Here is a 27,690-nt window from a genome sequence, read left to right as displayed (position 1 = left end):
TTTATGTTTGTAAACAGAATAATGTGCATGATTTCTTATCCTGTTACATTCTGGATAACAGAGTGAAAACACTCAGTTCTCCAGACGAGAATGTTGTGCAAAATGTGGATCAGCACACGAAAAGAGAGAAAATATTTGTTGTTATGTCCGTAATCAGCTCAAGGAAGAAGGAAGCATGTTGATATATCTTTCCGTGATTCAGCAACAAACGGTTCACTCTTACTGTTATCTTGTACGAGAACAAGTTATATTTATCTGAGATAGTACCTTCTTACCGCACGAAAACAGTTGTTAACTGTTCACTCAACGCTGTGAAATATGCGTACAGTTTAGGTACTTAATACGCCTCTGTTCTGCAAGTCATGAAAATAAGCAGTTCTTGGATAATTAAATGAACGTGACGTGAGCTCTGTGGTATAGCGCAGGCTTTGTGAATGTTTTTCACCAACCTTGTCTTAAAACGCACGCGTTAATTTTCAAGTGTTCGCTTTCTTCGAGAATTACAACTCCTAAAGGAGCCGATGAAGGTTTTCCTCAGGGCCACTTTTGAATTATCTGGAACAACATCAGTGTTGTTAAGTTTTGAAAGTTACAGTTATAACATTCCTTGAAATTAACATATTATTTTTGTTTATCACAGAAATAGACTATGTCCTGTCTACTGTGGGTATCGAACCCCAATTTTCAATATTATAAGTCCTCGGATTAACGGTTGAGCCACTGGACGGGAATGTAAGATAGTTTAGAATTTAATACACTAATTATTATCACTTTAAGCTTTACGTAAAATAATACATTCCAATTTAGTTCAATCTGACATTTGTTTATGATGTTGGGAATGAAAATATGATGAATCCCATCTTGTTACCATGCTTGGGATTTCGTGGATTAACTACTGTTATACATTCAGTGTACTTCTAATAACCAGGATTAACACCAGCAGTTCGAAAAATGGTTTCATATTTATTAAACTTTGTTATTTGAAATTTCTCGACAGTTTTTAGATTTTGTAACTTGCCTGAAAGTTCGTCTAATAAATACCAAATCATCTTGTTTATGTAACTTTTTAGAATTTCACGTGCATTATTGGTGTCCTTGTAAGAGGCACGTTCGCACGTGGGACAGTTACCCAAGTTACTAGAAGTAATCAACATTTGTCCACGATTAGTGTTTCTAGTTCACCGCAATTCTACAACTGGAACGTTCCAGTTAACTGTGAGTGAGTTAGTTCTCGGTTATCTCATAGTTTCAGTGTACAAAATAAAAATAAATCTGTTATTATTCTTTATTTTAAATGTATGGTACATTTAAAATCACTATGATGCGATCCTATAATTTCAAGAATTATATTGAGCCAGACGTCACGCGTGAGCGATTTAATAAATGCTGTAATTATTACTTATTCCTTTTTATCATAACTGTTATTTATTATTGTAATTATTTATACGGAAAATCACGTTTATTTAACTTAACTTTAAAATATACTGTTCTGTAATTAAAAAATAAAATAAGAACCTATATTACCAAACTTTAAGACAATATTCGTTGGCTATTTGGATGTTGTTAAGTTTAAAGATACAGAAAGGGATATCCGTGCTTTAACCTCACAGGTATCGATGCTTGAACCTGAAGACTTACTGCTAATACACTGGTGGCATTATAATAGTGGCTTAATCTAAGTATTCTTGAATAGGAATTATTATAACCTGAGTTATATGAACATTTGATATTGTTGTTTTTTACAGGTGGGGTCAGAGGGCAGGGTCAAGGAGGACGAATAGCTGCCACTTTATTTTTCTAGGTGATATAGTACACACATAACACGATAATTAAGTCAACGTTTTTGCCTCCTACCCCAACATTTTTGTCCCATGAACACTATTTAAATTTGCCCTATTTCATACCTATGACAGCACTTTATTTTGTTAAAATCTTGTGCTCTCCATCTCTAATTTTAAAGTGATACATTAGATGGAAGATAGCTAACCATCACCGCCATCTCTTGGGCTTCTTTTTACCAACTGGATTGACTTTCACGTTCTAAAGCTTTCACAATTAAGATGGCAACCACGTTTGGTAAAGGATGGCTACGTCTCGAGTGCCCTATTACCAGTTTATGACAGACTTACGATCGTACTAATAACAAAAATACACAAGTTACTTTATCTCTTTGTTGTAATTATTCTAATTATGCACAGTTCACCCCTTATTATGGTATCATAATGTTGTATTGAGCTAAAACGACCGAATGGCGTTTATAACTGTCACATATATTGTATCATGTGAAAGTAACAAGTATTAACATAACACCCCACCGTAGTTTATGTTATATGAAACGTAATGTGTTGTGATACAGTTCTTTCTTCACTTGCCAATGTTGATAAAAAATACGTGAAATGTTTGTTTACCAAGAATTCAAGTATAAGACCTTTGTCAGTTTGTTTTTTGAATTTCGCGCAAAGCTACACGAGGGCTATCTTCGATATCCGTCCGTAATTTAGCAATGTATGACTAGAGGTAAGGCAGCTAGTCATCACCACCCACCGCCAACTCTTGGGCTATTCTTTTACCAACGAATAGTGGGATTGACCGTCACATTATAACGCCCCCACGGATGAAAGGGACGAGCATGTTTGGTGCGACGGGGATTCGAACCCGCGACCCTCAGATTACGAGTCGAACGCCTTAACCTATCTGGCCATGCCGGGCCTCACTTTGTTAGACCCAGACTCTAATGACACTGGCTTCTAATAACAACAACAGGACTTTTACCAGAAATCTTGTTGTGTTGAAGCTTAAGAATAAGTGGAAATCAGTAAGTTGTGTATATATAATTCACTAATTAACAACCACGAATATCCCTATAAATACATATTGTCCCCCCGTTAGAAACGCGATTGAATAAACACTGGTGTAAAAAATAACAAGAAATAAGGGGTTCGATCCCTGCAGTTGTTACAGCTTATTTTGTATACTTATGTTTAACAGCTTACATACAGTTTTAGAGGTGAAATGTAGCTTGTAACAGTGGTTTCCAAGTGACTTATAATAATGGTTTCCAAATGACTTGTAATAGTGGTTTCCAAGTGACTTGTAACAGTGGTTTCCAAGAAAAGAATAATCGATTTTGAGTTTTCTGAGAGTCAGTAGCATTGACCACTGGAGTCTCTTAGACAGTGGCAAGTGTGGGAGTTTATACAACTAACAATTAGATACTTATGGTGGGTACACCACAGACAGCCCATCATCTAACTTCGTGCTTAACGAGAAACGAACTGAGTAAAACTGTCCCCACCTCGAAACGAACTGAGTAAAACTGTCCCCACCTCCAGGGACATAAAAGATATTGTTTTTACTGATATTCCGGCGTTTAGGTTGTCGATCCTTGATCAGAAGTTCATTTCCCCCGTCACAGTAAACATGCTCGCCCTTTCAGCTGTGGAGGCGTTATATTGTGGCGGTCAATTCCACTATTCGTTTGTCAAAGAGTAGCCCAAGAGTTGGCGGTGGGTGGTGATGACTAGCTGCCTTTCTTCTAGTCTTACACTCCAAAATTAGAAACGGCTGGAGCAGATAGCCCTCGTGTAGCTTTGCGCGAAATTAAAAACAAACCAAAATCAGAAGTTCTTAGGACAGTCAGCGAGAAAGATATATATTTTTACGACTGGTGTTAACAATAAATGGTAAAACTAGCTGCATACTGAACTGCTTGAAGTGAAGTACTCGAAACTCACGTGTTTCATCAATACAGCTCATTCTCAAGATTTTAAAAAAATTATATTCGTCTTATTCTTTCACAGGTTTTCTCTGCCATATTGAAAAAATACACACATATTAACATTTTTATTTAACCAGTGGCTTTCTATCTGCTATCTCTCCTTCGGCTGTTTATATTTCCTAATATAAAGCATATTGGATATTCCTTTTCCGTTTGTCTGTTTATTCTATTTTGTTCAGTCTCTTTACAACAAAGTAAGTTACTGTTCCAAATAAAGTAAAAACTCGACTAAGACACTAACGTATTAACATTAGCTGGTACACCTAGTTCAACCTATATAACAATAATTTAAGCACCTGGTGGAAATAAAGAGTAATGCACTAATAAAACATTTGAAAGCTGTTTAATTACTATTATTTTTTCTCAGAGAATGATTCAGTGTATGTTTTGATATAATGAACATTTACGTTAACGTTCTTGCGCATATTACAGAACGAACTTCGTCACCGCATTTTTATAACAGTTGTAAACTTCGACTAGACTTGTTCCCTGATGAAAATTTACTGTGGTGAAGATATAACAGTTAAGATAATGCAGTGACCCATGTGACTGATGACGTCATTTATTAACTCACCGTCATTGTGTACATGTGGTACAAAAGTCAGTGTGTCGAAAGCCTATCCAGCAGATAGCAGCACTATGTATGTAGTGAAGGATCGGATTGTCCATCGAAATGACATATTAAATATCTCCTCAACAGGCCACCAGAACTTTATAACAATATCTATGTAATGGATGAGTCACACGTTCTGTGAATGTCTGGAATAAGATTAATATCCTGCTCTTCTTTAATTAATTAAAAACTAAAACAACGGTGTCAACCAATCTCACTGAGGTGACATAGTTTCAAATGGAGAATCCGCTTTTACAGGTATTATTAACAACTAATTACTAATTTGTTTTAAGAAATCGTAATTCTAGTGTAGAATATTTGATGTTCGTTTAAAAAAACAAATAACCTAAGTACAGGGTGAAACAGGAATAACCAGCCAATAACAGGTAAACAATAAATATTGGAATCACACTGTATGATATTTACAAATACAACCTTCCTGTATCTATTGAAACACTGTATTAAAAACATGTAACATGTTTAAAATGTCAGGTGAATGAATGTAAGCCTAACATCAGTAGTTTAAAAAACAATGTAAACAAGACAGTACAGATGGTATCTAAGATCACCCAGAACAGACAAGAATCATTCTACTACACTGTGTTATTATGTATGGATAATATTCTTACTATCTTGTTTACATTGTTTTGGAAGAATTGATATTACCTATCCCCCCCCCCCATTTACTATCTTTATGAAAAGTTTCTCTAACTTGTAACTTAAAAACACAAAGAACTGACAGGGAAACGAAGTCAAGAGAACTTGTATGTTTTTTCCTTTGTCGAGGAAAACAAGCCACAGTGTATTAAGAAACGTTAGTGACTCGATGCGCGTGACTGATTTTTCCCTCATGTGAATATAACGTAATTAGTTAGCCACTACTGAGCTAGCTTACCAAACGGTCAATTGAAAGATGAAAATTCATTATTGAACTGAACAAGGTAGTAATCGAACTGTTACTTATCGGGAATTATTTCAAGACACTAACCCATGATCGACTCTGAAAATAAAATGAATTTTCTACCATTCAATGAACTAATGTAAAACGACCAACATTTTTCAATTACATCAAGTTCCGTGGATGGACATTAATTTTTTGGGGTGTTTTTACATTAAAAACAAGGCCAACTGTCAACTCTTCATATATGGCAACAGAATAATGCTGAAACGTTGCACGAGGACACATATTCATAGTCAGTTTCAACAAGAAGGATGTTCCTAACTTAAAGGTTCGGCATGGCCAGGTGGTTAAGGCAGTCGACTCATAATCCGAGGGTCGCGGGTTCGAATCCCGGTCGCACCAAAGATGCTCGCCCTTTCAGCCGTGGGGGCGTTATAATGTGATGGTTAATCCCACTATTTGTTGGTAAAAAAGTAGCCCAAGAGTTGGCGGTGGATAGTGATGACTAGTTTACAGTGCAAGATTAGGTGCGGTTAGCGCAGATAGCCCTCGTGTAGCTTTGCGCAAAATTCAAAACACATCTAGTCCATCGGTGGCACAGCAGTATGTCTGCGAACTCACATCTCTAGAAACCTGGTTTAGATACCCGTAGTAGGCAGACCACAGATAGCCCAATGTATGAGCTACGGATTCTTCTTCCGCCAAAGTATTCCGCGGACAAGAAAGATTGGGGAAAAACGTTCTAGGCTTACCATCAACTACTTTCTATCTAAGACAATTTATCAAGACACTTTAGTTTCAAACCATCTGGTAATTAAGCACCAACCTCCTTCTAATTGACTATTCTGTTGTTGTTAAAACATATTGTCTGAACTATCACTCCAGACAAGAGTGATTCGTGTATCGGTGATCTGGTATTTTCACTTCTTAAGATTATAGCGTTTCACATGCTTCATTGTCTTTTCTGAAGAACAGAAAATGAGGTCCACCCATACACCCCTCGTGTGTTTGTTTTATGCCCACCATAGGTATCGAAACCATGGTTTTAGCATTATAAGCTCAGGCTTACCGATTGAAATAATGCCATTATTACTAAGTTATTTGAAAAGTTAATAGGCCATGCAAAGATACGAGTATAAGATTAGTTACTGTAAAATACTTGAACTGAATATTGTGCATGAAAGTCACCCAAGTGGTAAAAGTTGGCCATTAATTAGTCAGAGGAATTTAAATATTTCTTTCTTTTTTTTCGCGTGGTTAGTCTTACGAATCACTTATCTTTAAATTAAATAATTTTACAGAAAAAACACTCGTAAAATAGTTATTTCAAAAATAAATTTCATTTTGTGCTCTATGGACACGAGTTCTTTGTTGTTGTCGCTCTTCAAACATAATATAACTTCTACAAGTTTCTAATTAATAGTAATATTTACAATACTATACAAAATAAGCTTCATTTCTCTTAGTATTTAAAAATCTCAGGTACTTACGTTCAGCGAAGGTAGAAGTGAAGGTAACTGACCAGGTGAAGAAAAGTACAAGTGTTCGATATTGGAAACAGATAGGCCTAACTATCATCTGCATGTCCATCTTTTAGTTTCGCATTCAACTCTCTCTTGCTTCTGTTTTTTTTTAAGCACCGAAGGTTTAGGCACTGATCGTAGTTTTATGATGGAAAATTATTTTCTAAAATAATTGCATAACGTACGTTTTGTAAGTTATATTTTAAAAATGTGTAAAATAATATATATATATTATAACTCTTTATATTACAGTCAAAACGCTTTGTCATGACATTAGAGCATTTTCAAAGGTTAACTAAGGCGATTAGTATGAAAATAGTTGTAAGCACGTGGAGTTACAGAAACGTGTTACTTCTGTTCCACATAACAATCTTCCTTTCTCAGTTGAGGTACAAACCGTTATGGAGCGGGATAAACAGTCGTCCAAGACTGATGACGTAAGAAGAGGCGGGGCTAAAGAAGTACACCCGAAAACCCCTAGCGCGTGAAATTCAAGCACTGCTGTAACGTTACCTGGTTGTTAGAAAAAGTAACTCTAAGAAAACACACGTATCCCATATTATCGAGGAAAAAGGTATGGAAACAAACAAACCACCCCAGTAGACAAACAGACAAACAACACAAACATTAAAAAGGTGTGAAAACGAACAAACCACCCCAGTAGACAACCAGACAACAACACAAACATTAAAAAGGTGTGGAAACGAACAAACCACCCCAGTAGACAAACAGACAAATAACATAAACATTAAAAAGGTGTGGAAACGAACAAACCACCCCAGTAAACAACCAGACAAATAACATAAACATTAAAAAGGTGTGGAAACGAACAAACCACCCCAGTAGACAAGCAGACAAACAACACAAACATTAAAAAGATGTGGAAACTAACAAACCACCCCAGTAGACAAACAGACAAATAACATAAACATTAAAAAGGTGTGGAAACGAACAAACCACCCCAGTAGACAACCAGACAAACAACACAAACATTAAAAAGGTGTGTAAACGAACAAACCACCCCAGTAGACAACCAGACAAACAACACAAACGTTAAAAAGGTGTGGAAACGAACAAACCACCCCAGTAGATAACCAGACAAACAACACAAACATTAAAAAGGTATGGAAACGAACAAACCACCCCAGTAGACAAACAGACAAACAACACAAACTTTAAAAAGGTATGGAAACGAACAAACCACCCCAGTAGATAACCAGACAAACAACACAAACGTTAAAAAGGTGTGGAAACGAACATACCACCCCAGTAGACAAACAGACAAACAACACAAACGTTAAAAAGGTGTGGAAACGAACAAACCACCCCAGTAGACAACCAGACAAACAACACAAACATTAAAAAGGTGTGGAAACGAACAAAACACCCCAGTAGAGAACCAGACAAACAACACAAACATTAAAAAGGTGTGGAAACGAACAAACCACCCCAGTAGACAAACAGACAAACAACATAAACATTAAAAAGGTGTGGAAACGAACAAACCACCCCAGTAGACAACCAGACAAACAACACAAACATTAAAAAGGTGTTGAAACTAACAAACCACCCCAGTAGACAAACAGACAAACAACATAAACATTAAAAAGGTGTGGAAACGAACAAACCACCCCAGTAGACAAGCAGACAAACAACACAAACATTAAAAAGGTGTGGAAACGAACAAACCACCCCAGTAGAGAAACAGACAAACAACATAAACATTAAAAAGGTGTGGAAACGAACAAACCACCCCAGTAGACAAACAGACAAACAACATGATCATTAAAAAGGTGTGGAAACGAACAAACCACCCCAGTAGACAAGCAGACAAACAACACAAACATTAAAAAGGTGTGGAAACGAACAAACCACCCCAGTAGACAACCAGACAAACAACACAAACGTTAAAAAGGTGTGGAAACGAACAAACCACCCCAGTAGACAAACAGACAAATAACATAAACATTAAAAAGGTATGGAAACTAACAAACCACCCCAGTAAACAAGCAGACAAACAACACAAACATTATTAAAACTTATATATCAGATCAGTCATATAATACACATGACCAGCATCGTTAAATATTAACACAAATCTCAATGAATTATAAACAATATTAAACTGAACACTCTCCATAACATCCAGAGAACCAAGAACCACAAACTTAACATTTCTACATTATTACACAATCCTATATATAATAAAAGACAGGTTGGTTGTTCTGTTACTTTAATAAAAATGTATCCACAATGATCCTGTAACAGAAATAGATTGCTGTATCATACAAGATGTTGATTTGGCTAAGTACCTCTCACCAATGAACTTCTTGGTCAGAAGTGATACCACATACACTAAATCTCAAAATGATTATATTAAGACTTAGATATAATTGTGGTATTTAAACACACACTGTTAAATATCTCTTGTCAACAAATGTAAGTTGGTTTCGGAACTCTTTGTGATCTTACACATCCAAACGAAGCGAAATACAACGGTAAGAACTGTTTGTGACAAATGAAAGAAACACGTAATGTTATGAGTATTATATTCAAGGACACGTCCTTGAAAAAGTGAAGTTAAATCAGTGTTTTGTGTTAGAACACTATCAGTAGTATTTAACACTTCTGAAATCACTAATTCGGGGATGGTTGAAAACGTACCTGACCCTTTCCAGGTCCTCAACGACCTAAACACACGGCTCTGAACGTGTGTTATTAGAATATTTTTGTAAACCTGTCCCAATGAAGCGTAATTATACAGAATAGTAAGTATGAATTAGTTTCTTGAATATTTTTATTCGGAATATACGTTTGACCTACATTAGAAACATTTTTTATTATTTCAGATAATTAAGAAATCTATTGTTTGTTTGTTTTTCTTATAACAAAGTCACATCTGACTATCTGCCTTGTCTACTGAAAATAATCGAATTTTTCATGTTGGCATTGTAATCTAATGACCTACTGCTGTCCCAGCGAGGAACTAAGATATGTACTGAAAAGAAATCTCGCTTGTTCAGCAGTAATGTTTATTTAATGTCTTTTTCCTTTAGGTTGTCTTGTAGGTTGAGACTATCGGTAATACTTACTTGGTTGGAAATTCAGAACTATAACATAAAAACAGTTTCTCAAATAGACGCAAGAATATATAAAATTCAACGATATGAAAGTTAGTTTTATAATAATAATTTTCGTAATTTCAGTTTATGAGTAACTATCATAGAGGTCACTTTTTATTTTCTGTTTTCCAGCGGTTGTGAAATAAAGTCCCAGAACAACGTATTTTGATTTTACAAACTAATTAAAGAAAAGGCTAAGCCTAGCTGAAAACACTAAAGTCGAAACACAGATAACGTATTTATCACATTCAGGACCATTTTTAGTTTCTTGCCTTGGACTCAGGGGCGTAATTACCAGGGTGTGGGTGTCATACCTGTCTCAGGCAGCTGCAAAACTTTCTTCGGGCAAAATGCCCGAGTAATTAAAGATAACCAAAATAATAACTAGAATAAGAAGGGGTGATTCAATGTCAACACCTGGTTGCACTTGCTGCTACACAGATAATATGGACAGGTGTGCTATTAAACCAACGATGTGTCAAGCAATGATCAAATTATTTCATTACAGGAAACATGGAGTTTTGAATCGCCTGTTTGGCAACTTAACAAGTCGTACCAGACAATTTGTTGGACTTGTATAATAGGTATTTTATCTTTAAGATGAATAAGGTTTGTTTGTTTTTAATTCAGTTCGTGTTCGACGTACAACTGAAGAAAACATTGTAATCTAAATTTAGGGTTAAATAATATTTAAAATTTAATTGTGTTAGTGCCCGTTGATTTGTCACTTGTCTCTTTACGTCGTCACTAAGCAACACGAGTTAAGCATGTGTGAGAGAGGAAGCCATACATGTTTGGAAAAATGAACTTATAGCTTGTTTGTTTTTTGAATTTCGCACAAAGCTACTCGAGGCCTATCTGTGCTAGCCGTCCCTAATTTAATAGTGTAAGACTAGAGGGAAGGCAGCTAGTCATCACCATCCACCGCCACCTCTTGGGCTACTCTTTTATCAACGAATAGTGGGTTTGACCGTCACATTATAACGCACGTTTAGCACCCCCGTCCCGATTCTCACAGGTTCTTGGAATTAAGATTTTGTCTACAGTTATAAATTATTTGAACTTTTTTAAATATTTCAGATTTATTCCTTAGCAAACTGTAAGTAACCTACCAAACAGTTGATTAGTCATAGTTTGTAGCATTATTCTAATATCAGGAGTAAACTGTACAAGTAGAAACGGTTAACAAGTCGATAAAGTTGTACACAAATTAAGAGTACTTCGAACGTACTGAAGCAGTGACATCAATAATTCAATAATTGAGACGAATAACTGTGAAATAATCTTAGAAGTTTTGGTTGTGCGTCCCCTGTTGACTCGGCAACAAATCAGAGGGCTTTGTGCTAAATATGAAACAAATTGGCAAAACGTATATGAATAGGCGAGCGGTATAGAAAAAAAAAATGTAATTTGAAAAGAGCTAAAATTGGAAAAAAAATAAAAAATTGAAGGTGGGAGATTTTAATCCTGTCTTAAAGAAGAGTATCTCGGTTGTAGAACTGAACGATGACGGACTTACAAGCTAAAATCCCAGGTTTGATTCCCCGTGTTGAATACAGTAGATAGCACAATGTGTCTTTGATATATAAAAGAAACAAACGAAAACTTTAAACAAGAAATTAGCTGAATAATGTGAAAGTAAAATACAGCTAACGAATACAAAATGGGTATTGTCTAGACTAAAATGTGTCGTCGTCTAATGTTTGGTTTGTTTTCAATTTGGCGCAAAGCTACACGAGGGCCATCTGGCGCTAGCCGTCCCTAATTTAGCAGTGTAAGACTAGAAGGAAGGCAGTTAGTCATCAATACCCAAGAACTGGGCTACTCTTTTACCAACGAATAGTGGGATTGACCATCACATGATAACGCTCCCATGGCTGAAAGGACGAGCATGTTTGGTGGGACGGGGATTCGAACCCGCGTTCATCAGATTGCGAGTTGAATGCCTTAACCACCTGGCCATGCCGGGGCCTAAATAACATTTCTTAATACAATGGAAAACGTAATCCACATCTATCATTCTGACTGATTCAGTAAACATGAAAAATACTCGGATGTTACGTACTACAGAGGTATCGTCAACCCAGGCCTGGTTAACTCGCGAATTTAGGGTCAAAAACAAAAATATGCTAAAAAAAAGGAAATCCACTATGTCCGTAAGTTGCTTAAAAACAATAACTGTATACCATACAAAAACCTTAATCAAATAATGGAAAACATTAACTGTATACCATACAAAAACCTTAATCAAACAATGGAAAACAATAACTGTATAAATACAAAAACCTTAATCAAACAATGGAAAACAATAACTGTATACCATACAAAAACCTTAATCAAACAATGGAAAACAATAACTGTATACAATACAAAAACCTTAATCAAACAATGGAAAACGTTAACTGTATACGATACAAAAACCTTAATCAAACAATGGAAAACAATAACTCTAAACTCAGAGTCCATTTCTTTCCTTGAGTAGGTTTTTCTTTTTACTCACTCCGCTTCGCAAATCGCGTGCTTTACGTGTGTATTAGATCACATTGTTCTAGTTCTTCAGAATTACGTGTGTATTAGATCACATTTGTTCTAGTTCTCCAGAATTCGGGGAATTTTATTCTTTGATAAACCACCGACGTTTCTGTGTCTCGCATCGCATTTTACCTCGTCTTATGTGATTATGTTTTTCTTCTTCGTGTCTGTTTACGCAACACACTTGATTAAGTTGATAAATACAAGATAATAATAACTGAGCAATGTTGCAAGTTAAAGTTGATTAGTTGTTCCCAAGGCAAACGTGTGTTTACTTTTCACGCGAATTATATTCAAAATACAATTGGTTTACATTATTTTATCTTCTCTATGGGTTTGTTCATCTTTCCTTTTAATATGTTCAACACAATAGGATGTTTTGAAAAATCGGATAACAATAAACAAATTTATCGTTGTAGTTTAGAAAATAGCAGTAACAAACGCATAAAACCTAACTCGCTTTCAACAATCAAATAGTGCAGTTAAGTCTGAAATACTACACTCCATTAGCCAATAGCGTGGGAGCAGCATCACGTGTGTCACGATCTTTGTTGCCGCGGCATAAAATCTCGTTATGTGCTTTAGTCTTAGTCAACGTGGTATTTTAATGAAAGGTACTCGTCTTCGTACTGTTTACATAATAACGAAGTTCTGTAGGTAAGAGTGAAAAACATAGTTATTATAAAGTAATTTATAAATGATATACTAAAAAGTTGCTTCAAATAATTAAAGTTTACTCGTTAAATTAATATTGAAGCAACTGTTACAGTAGAAGGATAGACGATAATTTATCTCAATGTTTTAGGCCTAACACCTTCAGGATACAGAAATATCGTTTATCTGCTGGATGTACACGGTTAAATAAAACATTTGTTATACCGTTATCGGTTAAAATAGCGCTATGAACATCATTTTACTTTTATATATTGCAAAAACGGCTCGTTTGGGTTGAGAAAATATTTTACGTAGAAGAGCGAACAACGTTTCGACCTTCTTCGGTCATCGCCAGGTTCACAAAGAAAGAAAGAGGTAACTGACCGGAAGCTGACCACATGTTTGGAAAGGGTTGTGTAACTGAGTGTCGGAATGTAGAGGGCGGTGTTAGATGTTTGAATATATAATTTTATTTATTTTATTATAAAATATTTTCTCAACCCAAACGAACCGTTTTTACATATATATTTCTACAAGTGGGTTTTCTCGACATCATTTTACTTTTATTATACAACTCAGCTATAGTTTCCATGGCAACTAGAAACGTCATTTAACAGAAGTCAAAGGGCTTGAAGAGGCGCTCAAATCTCTTGGCACAGAAACAAGTTGCACATTATCAGAAGTTGTACCAACACCATTACAGACACAACGTACATACTATCAGAAGCTGTACCAACACCATTACAGACACAACGTACATACTATCACAAGTTGTACCAACACCACTACAGCGTAGTTTGATGTTTCGAATATAGTGCAAACCTATACGAGGCCTGTCTGCACTATCGTCCCTAATTTAGCAGTGTAAGACTAAAAGGAAGGCAACTAGTAATTGACCCCTACCTCCAACTCTTGAGCTACTCTTTTACAAACTGCTGGAAGGGTATGTTTGGCGTGGCGGGGTTTCGAAGTCGAGTGTCTAACAACCCAGACACTTTGCTATTCTACCTAAGAAATAAAGAACTCTTCCACAACATAATAAGAACTAATATCCTTTAAATGTCTCTTTTTCTCAGAAAACTAAAAAAAACAAATAATTAAGCAAGACCTGTTTGGAATCACTGTTCCATTAATGTATCTAAAGTAACATATGCTGGAAATATACGACATTACGGTATATTTATATTTATACACACGCGTCTATGTTGATAAAAAAAAAAATGTTTTAGTTTATTCGAAAATATTCTCGGACCTTGGACCAATCTCAACCAATTCTCTTGATACTACACGCTGAACCAAGCGCCGTGTCATAGAATGGTTGTTACACACACACACACAGCAAAATATGTTTGTTTAGATAAGGACTCCTCAGTCCTGGACGGATATTTGTTTTGAGATTTTTGTCTTGAATTTGTTTTAGGTTTTTCTGGAGAATTTTGAGGTTTTAATTAATAACTCCAAATACATGTTTTTTCCAGAAAAAATGGTTACCGAAACACAAGGTCAGAACTTTCTCTTTCATTTGGTCAGTTCTATTTTGTGCGTGCTAAAGAATGGTCAACCGCAAATATTTTAATCCAGGAAGTAGAATGAACTTCCAGTCAAGAACCACTTAGAAATATCAACAAACACTGAGGGTGTAGAGAAGAATTAGTAAAAGTAGTAATTGTCACACCATTTATTTAATGTGGAATAAAGTAGGTGTGAAATACAGTAATATCAACAAACACTGAGGGTGTAAAGAAGAATTAGTAAAAGTAAGTAATTGTCACACCATTTATTTAATGTGGGATAAAGTAGGTGTGAAATATAGTATTGTCAACAAACACTGAGGGTGTAAAGAAGAATTAGTAAAAGTAAGTAATTGTCACACCATTTATTTAATGTGGGATAAAGTAGGTGTGAAATATAGTATTGTCAACAAACACTGAGGGTGTAAAGAAGAATTAGTAAAAGTAAGTAATTGTCACACCATTTATTTAATGTGGAATAAAGTAGGTGTGAAATACAGTAATATCAACAAACACTGAGGGTGTAAAGAAGAATTAGTAAAAGTAAGTAATTGTCACACCATTTATTTAATGTGGGATAAAGTAGGTGTGAAATATAGTATTGTCAACAAACACTGAGGGTGTAAAGAAGAATTAGTAAAAGTAAGTAATTGTCACACCATTTATTTAATGTGGGATAAAGTAGGTGTGAAATATAGTATTGTCAACAAACACTGAGGGTGTAAAGAAGAATTAGTAAAAGTAAGTAATTGTCACACCATTTATTTAATGTGGGATAAAGTAGGTGTGAAATATAGTATTGTCAACAAACACTGAGGGTGTAAAGAAGAATTAGTAAAAGTAAGTAATTGTCACACCATTTATTTAATGTGGAATAAAGTCGGTATGAAATATAGTATTGTCAACAAACACTGAGGGTGTAAAGAAGAATTAGTAAAAGTAAGTAATTGTCACACCATTTATTTAATGTGGGATAAAGTAGGTGTGAAATATAGTATTGTCAACAAACACTGAGGGTGTAAAGAAGAATTAGTAAAAGTAAGTAATTGTCACACCATTTATTTAATGTGGGATAAAGTAGGTGTGAAATATAGTATTGTCAACAAACACTGAGGGTGTAAAGAAGAATTAGTAAAAGTAAGTAATTGTCACACCATTTATTTAATGTGGGATAAAGTAGGTGTGAAATATAGTATTGTCAACAAACACTGAGGGTGTAAAGAAGAATTAGTAAAAGTAAGTAATTGTCACACCATTTATTTAATGTGGAATAAAGTAGGTGTGAAATATAGTAACATCAACAAACACTGAGGGTGTAAAGAAGAATTAGTAAAAGTAAGTAATTGTCACACCATTTATTTAATGTGGAATAAAGTAGGTGTGAAATACAGTAATATCAACAAACACTGAGGGTGTAAAGAAGAATTAGTAAAAGTAGTAATTGTCACACCATTTATTTAATGTGGGATAAAGTAGGTGTGAAATATAGTATTGTCAACAAACACTGAGGGTGTAAAGAAGAATTAGTAAAAGTAAGTAATTGTCACACCATTTATTTAATGTGGGATAAAGTAGGTGTGAAATATAGTATTGTCAACAAACACTGAGGGTGTAAAGAAGAATTAGTAAAAGTAAGTAATTGTCACACCATTTATTTAATGTGGGATAAAGTAGGTGTGAAATATAGTATTGTCAACAAACACTGAGGGTGTAAAGAAGAATTAGTAAAAGTAAGTAATTGTCACACCATTTATTTAATGTGGAATAAAGTAGGTGTGAAATACAGTAATATCAACAAACACTGAGGGTGTAAAGAAGAATTAGTAAAAGTAAGTAATTGTCACACCATTTATTTAATGTGGGATAAAGTAGGTGTGAAATATAGTATTGTCAACAAACACTGAGGGTGTAAAGAAGAATTAGTAAAAGTAAGTAATTGTCACACCATTTATTTAATGTGGGATAAAGTAGGTGTGAAATATAGTATTGTCAACAAACACTGAGGGTGTAAAGAAGAATTAGTAAAAGTAAGTAATTGTCACACCATTTATTTAATGTGGGATAAAGTAGGTGTGAAATATAGTATTGTCAACAAACACTGAGGGTGTAAAGAAGAATTAGTAAAAGTAAGTAATTGTCACACCATTTATTTAATGTGGAATAAAGTCGGTATGAAATATAGTATTGTCAACAAACACTGAGGGTGTAAAGAAGAATTAGTAAAAGTAAGTAATTGTCACACCATTTATTTAATGTGGGATAAAGTAGGTGTGAAATATAGTATTGTCAACAAACACTGAGGGTGTAAAGAAGAATTAGTAAAAGTAAGTAATTGTCACACCATTTATTTAATGTGGGATAAAGTAGGTGTGAAATATAGTATTGTCAACAAACACTGAGGGTGTAAAGAAGAATTAGTAAAAGTAAGTAATTGTCACACCATTTATTTAATGTGGGATAAAGTAGGTGTGAAATATAGTATTGTCAACAAACACTGAGGGTGTAAAGAAGAATTAGTAAAAGTAAGTAATTGTCACACCATTTATTTAATGTGGAATAAAGTACGTGTGAAATATAGTAACATCAACAAACACTGAGGGTGTAAAGAAGAATTAGTAAAAGTAAGTAATTGTCACACCATTTATTTAATGTGGAATAAAGTAGGTGTGAAATACAGTAATATCAACAAACACTGAGGGTGTAAAGAAGAATTAGTAAAAGTAAGTAATTGTCACACCATTTATTTAATGTGGGATAAAGTAGGTGTGAAATATAGTATTGTCAACAAACACTGAGGGTGTAAAGAAGAATTAGTAAAAGTAAGTAATTGTCACACCATTTATTTAATGTGGGATAAAGTAGGTGTGAAATATAGTATTGTCAACAAACACTGAGGGTGTAAAGAAGAATTAGTAAAAGTAAGTAATTGTCACACCATTTATTTAATGTGGGATAAAGTAGGTGTGAAATATAGTATTGTCAACAAACACTGAGGGTGTAAAGAAGAATTAGTAAAAGTAAGTAATTGTCACACCATTTATTTAATGTGGAATAAAGTCGGTATGAAATATAGTATTGTCAACAAACACTGAGGGTGTAAAGAAGAATTAGTAAAAGTAAGTAATTGTCACACCATTTATTTAATGTGGATAAAGTAGGTGTGAAATATAGTATTGTCAACAAACACTGAGGGTGTAAAGAAGAATTAGTAAAAGTAAGTAATTGTCACACCATTTATTTAATGTGGAATAAAGTACGTGTGAAATATAGTAACATCAACAAACACTGAGGGTGTAAAGAAGAATTAGTAAAAGTAGTAATTGTCACACCATTTATTTAATGTGGAATAAAGTAGGTGTGAAATACAGTAATATCAACAAACACTGAGGGTGTAAAGAAGAATTAGTAAAAGTAAGTAATTGTCACACCATTTATTTAATGTGGGATAAAGTAGGTGTGAAATATAGTATTGTCAACAAACACTGAGGGTGTAAAGAAGAATTAGTAAAAGTAAGTAATTGTCACACCATTTATTTAATGTGGGATAAAGTAGGTGTGAAATATAGTATTGTCAACAAACACTGAGGGTGTAAAGAAGAATTAGTAAAAGTAAGTAATTGTCACACCATTTATTTAATGTGGGATAAAGTAGGTGTGAAATATAGTATTGTCAACAAACACTGAGGGTGTAAAGAAGAATTAGTAAAAGTAAGTAATTGTCACACCATTTATTTAATGTGGAATAAAGTCGGTATGAAATATAGTATTGTCAACAAACACTGAGGGTGTAAAGAAGAATTAGTAAAAGTAAGTAATTGTCACACCATTTATTTAATGTGGGATAAAGTAGGTGTGAAATATAGTATTGTCAACAAACACTGAGGGTGTAAAGAAGAATTAGTAAAAGTAAGTAATTGTCACACCATTTATTTAATGTGGAATAAAGTACGTGTGAAATATAGTAACATCAACAAACACTGAGGGTGTAAAGAAGAATTAGTAAAAGTAAGTAATTGTCACACCATTTATTTAATGTGGAATAAAGTAGGTGTGAAATACAGTAATATCAACAAACACTGAGGGTGTAAAGAAGAATTAGTAAAAGTAAGTAATTGTCACACCATTTATTTAATCCGGAATAAAGTAGGTGTGAAATATAGTAATATTAACAAACACTGAGGGTGTAAAGAAGAATTAGTAAAAGTAAGTAATTGTCACACCATTCATTTAATGTGAGATAAAGTAGGTGTGAAATATAGTAATATCAAGAAAACTGAGGGTGTAAAGAATAATTAGTAAAAGTAAGTAATTGTCACACCATTCATTTAATGTGAGATAAAGTTGGTGTGAAATATAGTAATATTAACAAACACTGAGGGTGTAAAGAAGAATTAGTAAAAGTAAGTAATTGTCACACCATTTATTTAAGGTGGGATAAAGTTGGTGTGAAATATAGTAATATCAAGAAAACTGAGGGTGTAAAGAAGAATTAGTAAAGTAGTAATTGTCACACCATTTATTTAATGTAGAATAAAGTAGGTGTGAAATATAGTAGGTGTAAAGTATGGTAGGTGTGAAATAAAATAAGTGTTAATAAAGTAGGTGTGACATGTAATAGTTAGTTATCAAGTAAATTATGTATACAGTACATTACAGATATTAATACAAATTGTTGACTTATTTCACTGGTTCAAGTGTTACTTTTAATTTTTATTCCCCGGATGTAGGACGGGTGTCTTAAGTTTGTGTATTTATCAATCAGACTTTATGAACCGGTTATTTCACGTTCCGTTCACGCGCTGTTGTCATAACAAAGGTTTCTAAAACATATTTAAGTACAATCATTTCTTGTTGAAAGTGAATTATGGACAACAATATGCTAAAGTCTCGCAGCCATATTAACTATGTGTCTATATTTTTTAAATTCTCGATACTTTATTGTTTCGTGTTTCTTTTTCGTATAATGTTTTGTACTTTAAAAGTCAACATAAATAATTAATAGGAGATACGTTATGCTTGGCTTGATTAATTTCACTATTTCTAATTTTCATCTAAACTCACATATCCGTTGTGATATTTAGATATCATATTGATAATATTTTACTGAGAAACAAACAAACCTGAAATCGAGTTCACGCCGTTTGTGAGAAATAACAATAATAAGGAACTCGTAACCAGGGTAACAATAACAAGAAAACTATACAGCATAACATATACAAAGGGTTGTTTTCATCAGAAAGTAATATTTGTTGTTGTTTACGGTACCTACTTTTGCGTTAAAGATATATTTTATTTTAAAATATTGTTACTAAAGAATGAGGTATGCATAATTTAAACTGGGATATTTTGGACTAATTACACGATTATTGATTCATTAATCATACGTGACATCACGAACACAAGACACAATATTATTCTATGTGACCAGTTATGTTGAATAGATAATAGAAAAACCATCTGCAAGCAGGAATTTCTTATAATTATTTTCTTATTGTTATTGTACTTTTCCTCACATTACTAATCTCATTAACTTGAGGCAATAGTACATCTGATAACATTACGTTTGTGATATACCCTGCTGTACTAGAAATTGACAAGACTTCATTGGGACTGGGTTTCTCACGAAGTTCTTTCTTTCTTTTAGAATTTCAACTTTTCTCTCTAAAGAAGATGACATAAATGAATACCTCATTTTTCATAGTTTACGTGAAATACCGAAAGCTGCTCTCACATTAAACTGTTTCCTGGAAGGCAATACTGAACAGCCTTGAAAGATACCGAGGAAACGCCCTCTATCATGTCTAACATCCAGTGGTTTCGGTAATTTTTGTACTAAAGAAAACGTCATATTGTGTAAAGGTATATTATCAATGAGTGGTTTTTAAAGAGTTACAATTTATAGCAGCACAATATCTGAAAGAACAACAATTACACAGTCAGAAGTACAATAACATGTGAATGGTAACAGCTGAAATAACAATGTATCACCAGCTACAAGTACGAGTACGTCTTACTTGTTAATAACAAATTACTTTTAAGTTAAACAAATCAATGAATAGATGTACAATAACAGTTCGAATCCTTCATATTTCACAACATAACTCATTAATAACGGATAATATTCTGCAATATAAATTTGCACATGGAGAATGAAAACATTTTCTAATTCCTAAAACATTACCAAACATGCCATGAACACCTACATTAAAAAGTTAACATGTTTTTCAACATTCCAGCATAAAATAATAAAATTAAAAGAGTGCTAGCCTGGAGAGCTGTATGAACAAGTAATAAAAACATTTTATAAATGTAAGTTTTGGCAGTGTCAAAAATAATGCAAAATAGAATATAGGAATGATACAGCTGTACATATATATATATCATCCCTACACGAATTAAAATTTAATATTACGCTGTAAAACGCAGAGTAGAAAATGGTTACGAGGTCGGTCGAATTGAGAGAAAGTCTGTAATAATCAAGACGTGTTTCGATTCAACTTGGTTTTATTTGTACATAAGTTCTAGGCTCTTAGTTACATTGATGCCTATTCTGACACTGCCAAGATATTTCTGTAAATAAATTATATATCAACAGTAAGGAATATATAACTTCCAGCTGTACTAATAACTAGTCAAATATGCACTTTGCAGCGTAACATTGTATTTTAATATTGAAAGCAATGTAGGATTGATCTATGTATAAGTGTATCATCTCTATACTCTTATTCGCATCATTTTCGATAATGATGGTTTCTTGCCTTGTTTCGGGCAGTAAAACAAATGAAAATGAGTGACAACCATCTTATAAAGTAAAACTTTCTGTCAATGTGAATATTTGTGTTGTATCTATTGGATACTTTAGTCATTCCAGTGACAACCATCTTATGAAGTAATACTTTCTGTCAATGTGAATATTTGTGTTGTATCTATTGGATACCGTAGTCATTCCTACTTATAGATTCTCGAACTTTGTGTTAAAGACTTACATAAATTCCTTTATCTGTCTTTTCCTCACTATGTCAAAGTTCACTAAAACACAGGTGTTTAGGTACTTATATGGTTCAAATTTTATTTATTTTGGCTAAAACATAAATAAATACACACACATACATTATATTAAAGGATTGCCCACTTATGAAACTGATCCAAGTTTTGAATACACGAGTAATACAAATAAAGATGACGTAGAGACGGCAATATCAAATAGAGAAACAGGGTGTGGATAGACAGACAAAGTCATACAAAGTAGAGAAACAGGGTAATGATAGACAGACAAAGTCATACAAAGTACAGAAACAGGGTAAGGATAGACAGACAAAGTCATACAAAGTAGAGAAACAGGGTAATGATAGACAGACAAAGTCATACAAAGTACAGAAACAGGGTAAGGATAGACAGACAAAGTCATACAAAGTAGAGAAACAGGGTACGGATAGATAGACAAAGTTATACAAAGTAGAGAAACAGGGTAAGGATAGAGAGACAAAGTCATACAAAGTAGAAAAACAGGGTAAGGATAGATAGACAAAGTCATACAAAGTACAGAAACAGGTTAAGGATAGACAGACAAAGTCATACAAAGTACAGAAACAGGGTAAGGATAGATAGACAAAGTCACCACATAAGTAGCCAAGTATTTCCAATAAACACTTTTACCCAAGGTTTGGATTCCTTCCATTTGTTAAAATTCAGACTAAAGTACAGACATTTAAAGTGATTATTGATGTAAAGTCTTACAATAGCTAATATGCTTGTAACATTGAGTCAGTTGAGGGACTTGTGTATGTTCTTAATTCCTATATGGTTGTAACATTGAGTCACTTGAGGGACTTGTGTATGTTCTTAATTCCTATATTCTTGTAACATTGAGTTACTTGAGGGACTTGTGTATGTTCTTAATTCCTATATGCTTATAACATTGAGTCACTTGAGGGACTTGTGTGTGTTCTTAATTCCAATATGCTTGTAACATTGAGTCACTTGAGGGACTTGTGTGTGTTCTTAATTCCTATATGCTTGTAACATTGAGTCACTTGAGGGACTTGTGTATGTTCTTAATTCCTATATGCTTGTAACATTGAGTCACTTGAGGGACTTGTGTATGTTCTTAATTCCTATATGCTTGTAACATTGAGTCAGTTGAGGGACTTGTGTATGTTCTTAATTCCTATATGGTTGTAACATTGAGTCACTTGAGGGACTTGTGTATGTTCTTAATTCCTATATGGTTGTAACATTGAGTCACTTGAGGGACTTGTGTGTGTTCTTAATTCCTATATCCTTGTAACATTGAGTCACTTGAGGGACTTGTGTATGTTCTTAATTCCTATATGCTTGTAACATTGAGTCACTTGAGGGACTTGTGTGTGTTCTTAATTCCTATATGCTTGTAACATTGAGTCACTTGAGGGACTTGTGTATGTTCTTAATTCCTATATGCTTGTAACATTGAGTCACTTGAGGGACTTGTGTGTGTTCTTAATTCCTATATGCTTGTAACATTGAGTCACTTGAGGGACTTGTGTGTGTTCTTAATTCCTATATGGTTGTAACATTGAGTCACTTGAGGGACTTGTGTGTGTTCTTAATTCCGATATGCTTGTAACATTGAGTCACTTGAGGGACTTGTGTGTGTTCTTAATTCCTATATGCTTGTAACATTGAGTCACTTGAGGGACTTGTGTATGTTCTTAATTCCTATATGCTTGTAACATTGAGTCACTTGAGGGACTTGTGTATGTTCTTAATTCCTATATGCTTGTAACATTGAGTCACTTGAGGGACTTGTGTGTGTTCTTAATTCCTATATGCTTGTAACATTGAGTCACTTGAGGGACTTGTGTGTGTTCTTAATTCCTATATGCTTGTAACATTGAGTCACTTGAGGGACTTGTGTGTGTTCTTAATTCCTATATGCTTGTAACATTGAGTCACTTGAGGGACTTGTGTGTGTTCTTAATTCCTATATGGTTGTAACATTGAGTCACTTGAGGGACTTGTGTATGTTCTTCCCTACCTCAGTTCTGTACTGTTTTTGGTATTAACATCTCTACATCATCCTTACTTTTACAATAGTTTTATTACTTGTTTTCCTTTTAATTTTAACGAATGACAGTCGCTATGAAGGCAGACGTTTCAGCTTGACATCACGAGTTGTCTTCTAGTGCTGCACACGGGAATTCAAGTTGAAATACAACATTTTGATTTATAAATCATGGCATGAACTTCAAGCATTGCTGAGCTAACCCTCCTGACACCAGAATAATCAGTAAGACATTTGACCATCATGCCACTCGCCGGTTGTCTATCCTAATGATTTTTTTTGGCTAAACCGAGGTCTTGATCGCTTTCTAAAACCCTGAAAAATCTAACTGTACATAAAAGTTTCTTCGTCTGATATAACAGAGATTTCAGACAATGGTGATCAGTACATAATATGTGGCGGCCATTTGTTCTGTCCAATCTCTACATACTATGAATACAGAGCTTGGTGAAAACGGAGAGAGCTACTTACGAAACTATAGCAAATTCTGTATACATAACAGAAACAGCTAATTACGAAACTATCGCAATTTAATTTGGAGAATCCTTCATTTTCCTTGAATTTTATGAATGTGAACTATTTTCTCGGGTACTTAGTTTCTAAACTTTATGAATGTGAACTATTTTCTCAGGTACTTAGTTTCTAAACTTTATAAATGTGAACTATTTTCTCAGGTACTTAGTTTCTAAACTTTATGAATGTGAACTATTTTCTCAGGTACTTAGTTTCTAAACTTTATAAATGTGAACTATTTTCTCAGGTACTTAGTTTCTAAACTTTATGAATGTGAACTATTTTCTCAGGTACTTAGTTTCTAAACTTTATAAATGTGAACTATTTTCTCAGGTACTTAGTTTCTAAACTTTATGAATTTGAACTATTTTGTCAGGTACTTAGTTTCTAAACTTAATGAATGTGAACTATTTTCTCAGGTACTTAGTTTCTAAACTTAATGAATGTGAACTATTTTCTCAGGTACTTGGTTTCTAAACTTTATGAATGTGAACTATTTCCTCAGGTACTTAGTTTTTAAACTTTATGAATGTGAACTATTTTCTCAGGTACTTAGTTTCTAAACTTTATAAATGTGAACTATTTTCTCAGGTACTTAGTTTCTAAGCTTTATGAATATGAACTATTTTCTCAGGTACTTAGTTTCTAAGCTTTATGAATGTGAACTATTTTTTCAGGTACTTAGTTTCTAAACTTTATGAATGTGAACTATTTTCTCAGGTACTTAGTTTCTAAACTTTATGAATGTGAACTATTTTTTCAGGTACTTAGTTTCTAAACTTTATAAATGTGAACTATTTTCTCAGGTACTTAGTTTCTAAACTTTATATATGTGAACTATTTTCTCAGGTACTTAGTTTCTAAACTTTATAAATGTGAACTATTTTCTCAAGTACTTAGTTTCTAAACTTTATAAATGTGAACTATTTTCTCAGGTACTTAGTTTCTAAGCTTTATGAATATGAACTATTTTCTCAGGTACTTAGTTTCTAAACTTAATGAATGTGAACTATTTTCTCAGGTACTTAGTTTCTAAACTTTATGAATGTGAACTATTTTCTCATGTACTTAGTTTCTAAGCTTTATGAATGTGAACTATTTTCTCAGGTACTTAGTTTCTAAACTTAATGAATGTAGACTATGTTCTCAGGTACTTAGTTTCTAAGCTTTATAAATGTGAACTATTTTCTCAGGTACTTAGTTTCTAAACTTTATTAATGTGAACTATTTTCTCAGGTACTTAGTTTCTAAGCTTTATGAATATGAACTATTTTCTCAGGCACTTAGTTTCTAAACTTTATAAATGTGAACTATTTTCTCAGGTACTTAGTTTCTAAACTTAATGAATTTGAACTATTTTCTCAGGTACTTAGTTTCTAAACTTTATGAATATGAATTATTTTCTCAGGTACTTAGTTTCTAAACTTTATAAATATGAACTATTTTCTCAGGTACTTAGTTTCTAAACTTTATAAATGTGAACTATTTTCTCAGGTACTTAGTTTCTAAGCTTTATGAATGTGAACTATTTTCTCAGGTACTTAGTTTCTAAGCTTTATAAATGTGAACTATTTTCTCAGGTACTTAGTTTCTAAACTTTATGAATGTGAACTATTTTCTCATGTACTTAGTTTCTAAACTTTTAAATGTGAACTATTTTCTCAGGTACTTAGTTTCTAAACTTAATGAATGTGAACTATTTTCTCAGGTACTTAGTTTCTAAACTTTATGAATGTGAACTATTTTCTCAGGTACTTAGTTTCTAAACTTAATGAATGTGGACTATTTTCTCAGGTACTTAGTTTCTAAGCTTTATAAATGTGAACTATTTTCTCAGGTACTTAGTTTCTAAACTTTATGAATGTGAACTATTTTCTCATGTACTTAGTTTCTAAACTTTATGAATATGAACTATTTTCTCAGGTACTTAGTTTCTAAACTTAATGAATATGAACTATTTTCTCAGGTACTTAGTTTTTAAACTTTATGAATGTGAACTATTTTCTCATGTACTTAGTTTCTAAGCTTTATGAATGTGAACTATTTTCTCAGGTACTTAGTTTCTAAACTTAATGAATGTGGACTATTTTCTCAGGTACTTAGTTTCTAAACTTAATGAATGTGAACTATTTTCTCATGTACTTAGTTTCTAAACTTTATGAATATGAACTATTTTCTCATGTACTTAGTTTCTAAACTTTATAAATGTGAACTATTTTCTCATGTACTTAGTTTCTAAACTTTATAAATGTGAACTATTTTCTCAGGTACTTAGTTTCTAAACTTAATGAATGTGAACTATTTTCTCAGGTACTTAGTTTCTAAACTTTATGAATATGAACTATTTTCTCATGTACTTAGTTTCTAAACTTTATGAATGTGAACTATATTGAAATATTATTTAACCCTTTCATCCATCCAGTCTCTTTCTTTTCTCTATAAAGATAATATCAGATAAGGAATATTTAGTATCTGCAGTAAAGGAGCCGACAGCTCGAGATAATACTGCACAGAATATTTTTGTTTTGTTTTAATCAAACAGCAACTATTCGTACAAGGGCAACACCGGTCCAACAAGTCGGTGATTGTCAGTTGGGCGTGCCTGGCTTTCAAGGATCTGTTGACCTTCCATTTTAATCCATCGTTCTATCAAGTCTATACCGGAAGTTAAAAGTAAGTTCAAACAAATAAAAGTAGCATGACTAAGTAGTTTCAGTTTTGTTTTCTCTAAGACTAATATGATGTTGGATACCGCTAGATACTGGATGAGTCAAAGGCCAAAGTAATTTTTAACACATAATTACATATAACTCAATAACAGTAATATAAAATAGACTATACACAAATTATGGAAAGATTTGAACGTATTTTAAATTGAATTAGTGCGAAACGTAATTAAGTTTTGCTATTAGCAATATATAAAAACATGGACTGTTGGACAGATTAGTAAAATGTGATTGAAACATATTTATTTTAACTAAATTCAATGAAAACTTTTTAAGTATTATAATATCTGGACTTTCTTCCACCTGAAGCTCAGAACCTTGTGGGCCCACGTGTTAAGTATTATAATACCTGGACTTTCTTCCATCTGAAGCTGAGAACCTTGTGGGCCCACGTGTTAAGTATTATAATATCTGGACTTTCTTCCGCCTGAAGCTGAGAACCTTGTGGGTCCACGTGTTAAGTATTATAATACCTGGACTTTCTTCCACCTGAAGCCGAGAACCTTGTGGGCCCACGTGTTAAGTATTATAATATCTGGACTTTCTTCCACCTGAAGCTGAGAACCTTGTGGGTCCACGTGTTAAGTATTATAATACCTGGACTTTCTTCCACCTGAAGCTGAGAACCTTGTGGGCCCACGTGTTAAGTATTATAATATCTGGACTTTCTTCCACCTGAAGCTGAGAACCTTGTGGGCCCACGTGTTAAGTGGTGAAGTTTTCTACAAGGTTACCTGAGGAAATACACCATGGTTGAACACGACAGTTAACGTG

At 33.6% G+C, this 27,690-nt stretch overlaps 1 protein-coding gene and 1 long non-coding RNA gene across 2 annotated transcripts in view; one reads left to right on the top strand and one right to left on the bottom strand.

Annotated features, from left to right (window-relative positions):
* LOC143235756 (cadherin-89D-like) overlaps nt 1–7,218 on the bottom strand; it is a 39,074-nt gene extending 31,856 nt beyond the window's left edge. The window contains exon 1 of the mRNA XM_076473959.1: nt 6,783–7,218. Within this exon, the coding sequence (XP_076330074.1) occupies nt 6,783–6,882 (100 nt within the window). The 5' untranslated portion in view covers nt 6,883–7,218. The remainder of the gene's footprint in view (nt 1–6,782) is intronic.
* A 7,391-nt stretch (nt 7,219–14,609) lies between these two features.
* On the top strand, nt 14,610–26,859 carry LOC143233181 (uncharacterized). Its single transcript, XR_013018018.1, has 3 exons — nt 14,610–14,782; nt 20,279–20,493; nt 26,733–26,859. It is a non-coding gene; the product is annotated as an uncharacterized LOC143233181 (long non-coding RNA).
* The last annotated feature ends 831 nt before the right edge of the window (nt 26,860–27,690 follow it).

The sequence above is a fragment of the Tachypleus tridentatus genome, chromosome 12 (genome assembly GCF_004210375.1).
Source record: "Tachypleus tridentatus isolate NWPU-2018 chromosome 12, ASM421037v1, whole genome shotgun sequence".
Lineage (NCBI taxonomy): Eukaryota > Metazoa > Arthropoda > Merostomata > Xiphosura > Limulidae > Tachypleus > Tachypleus tridentatus.
This window is presented reverse-complemented; position numbering and strand designations above follow the sequence as displayed.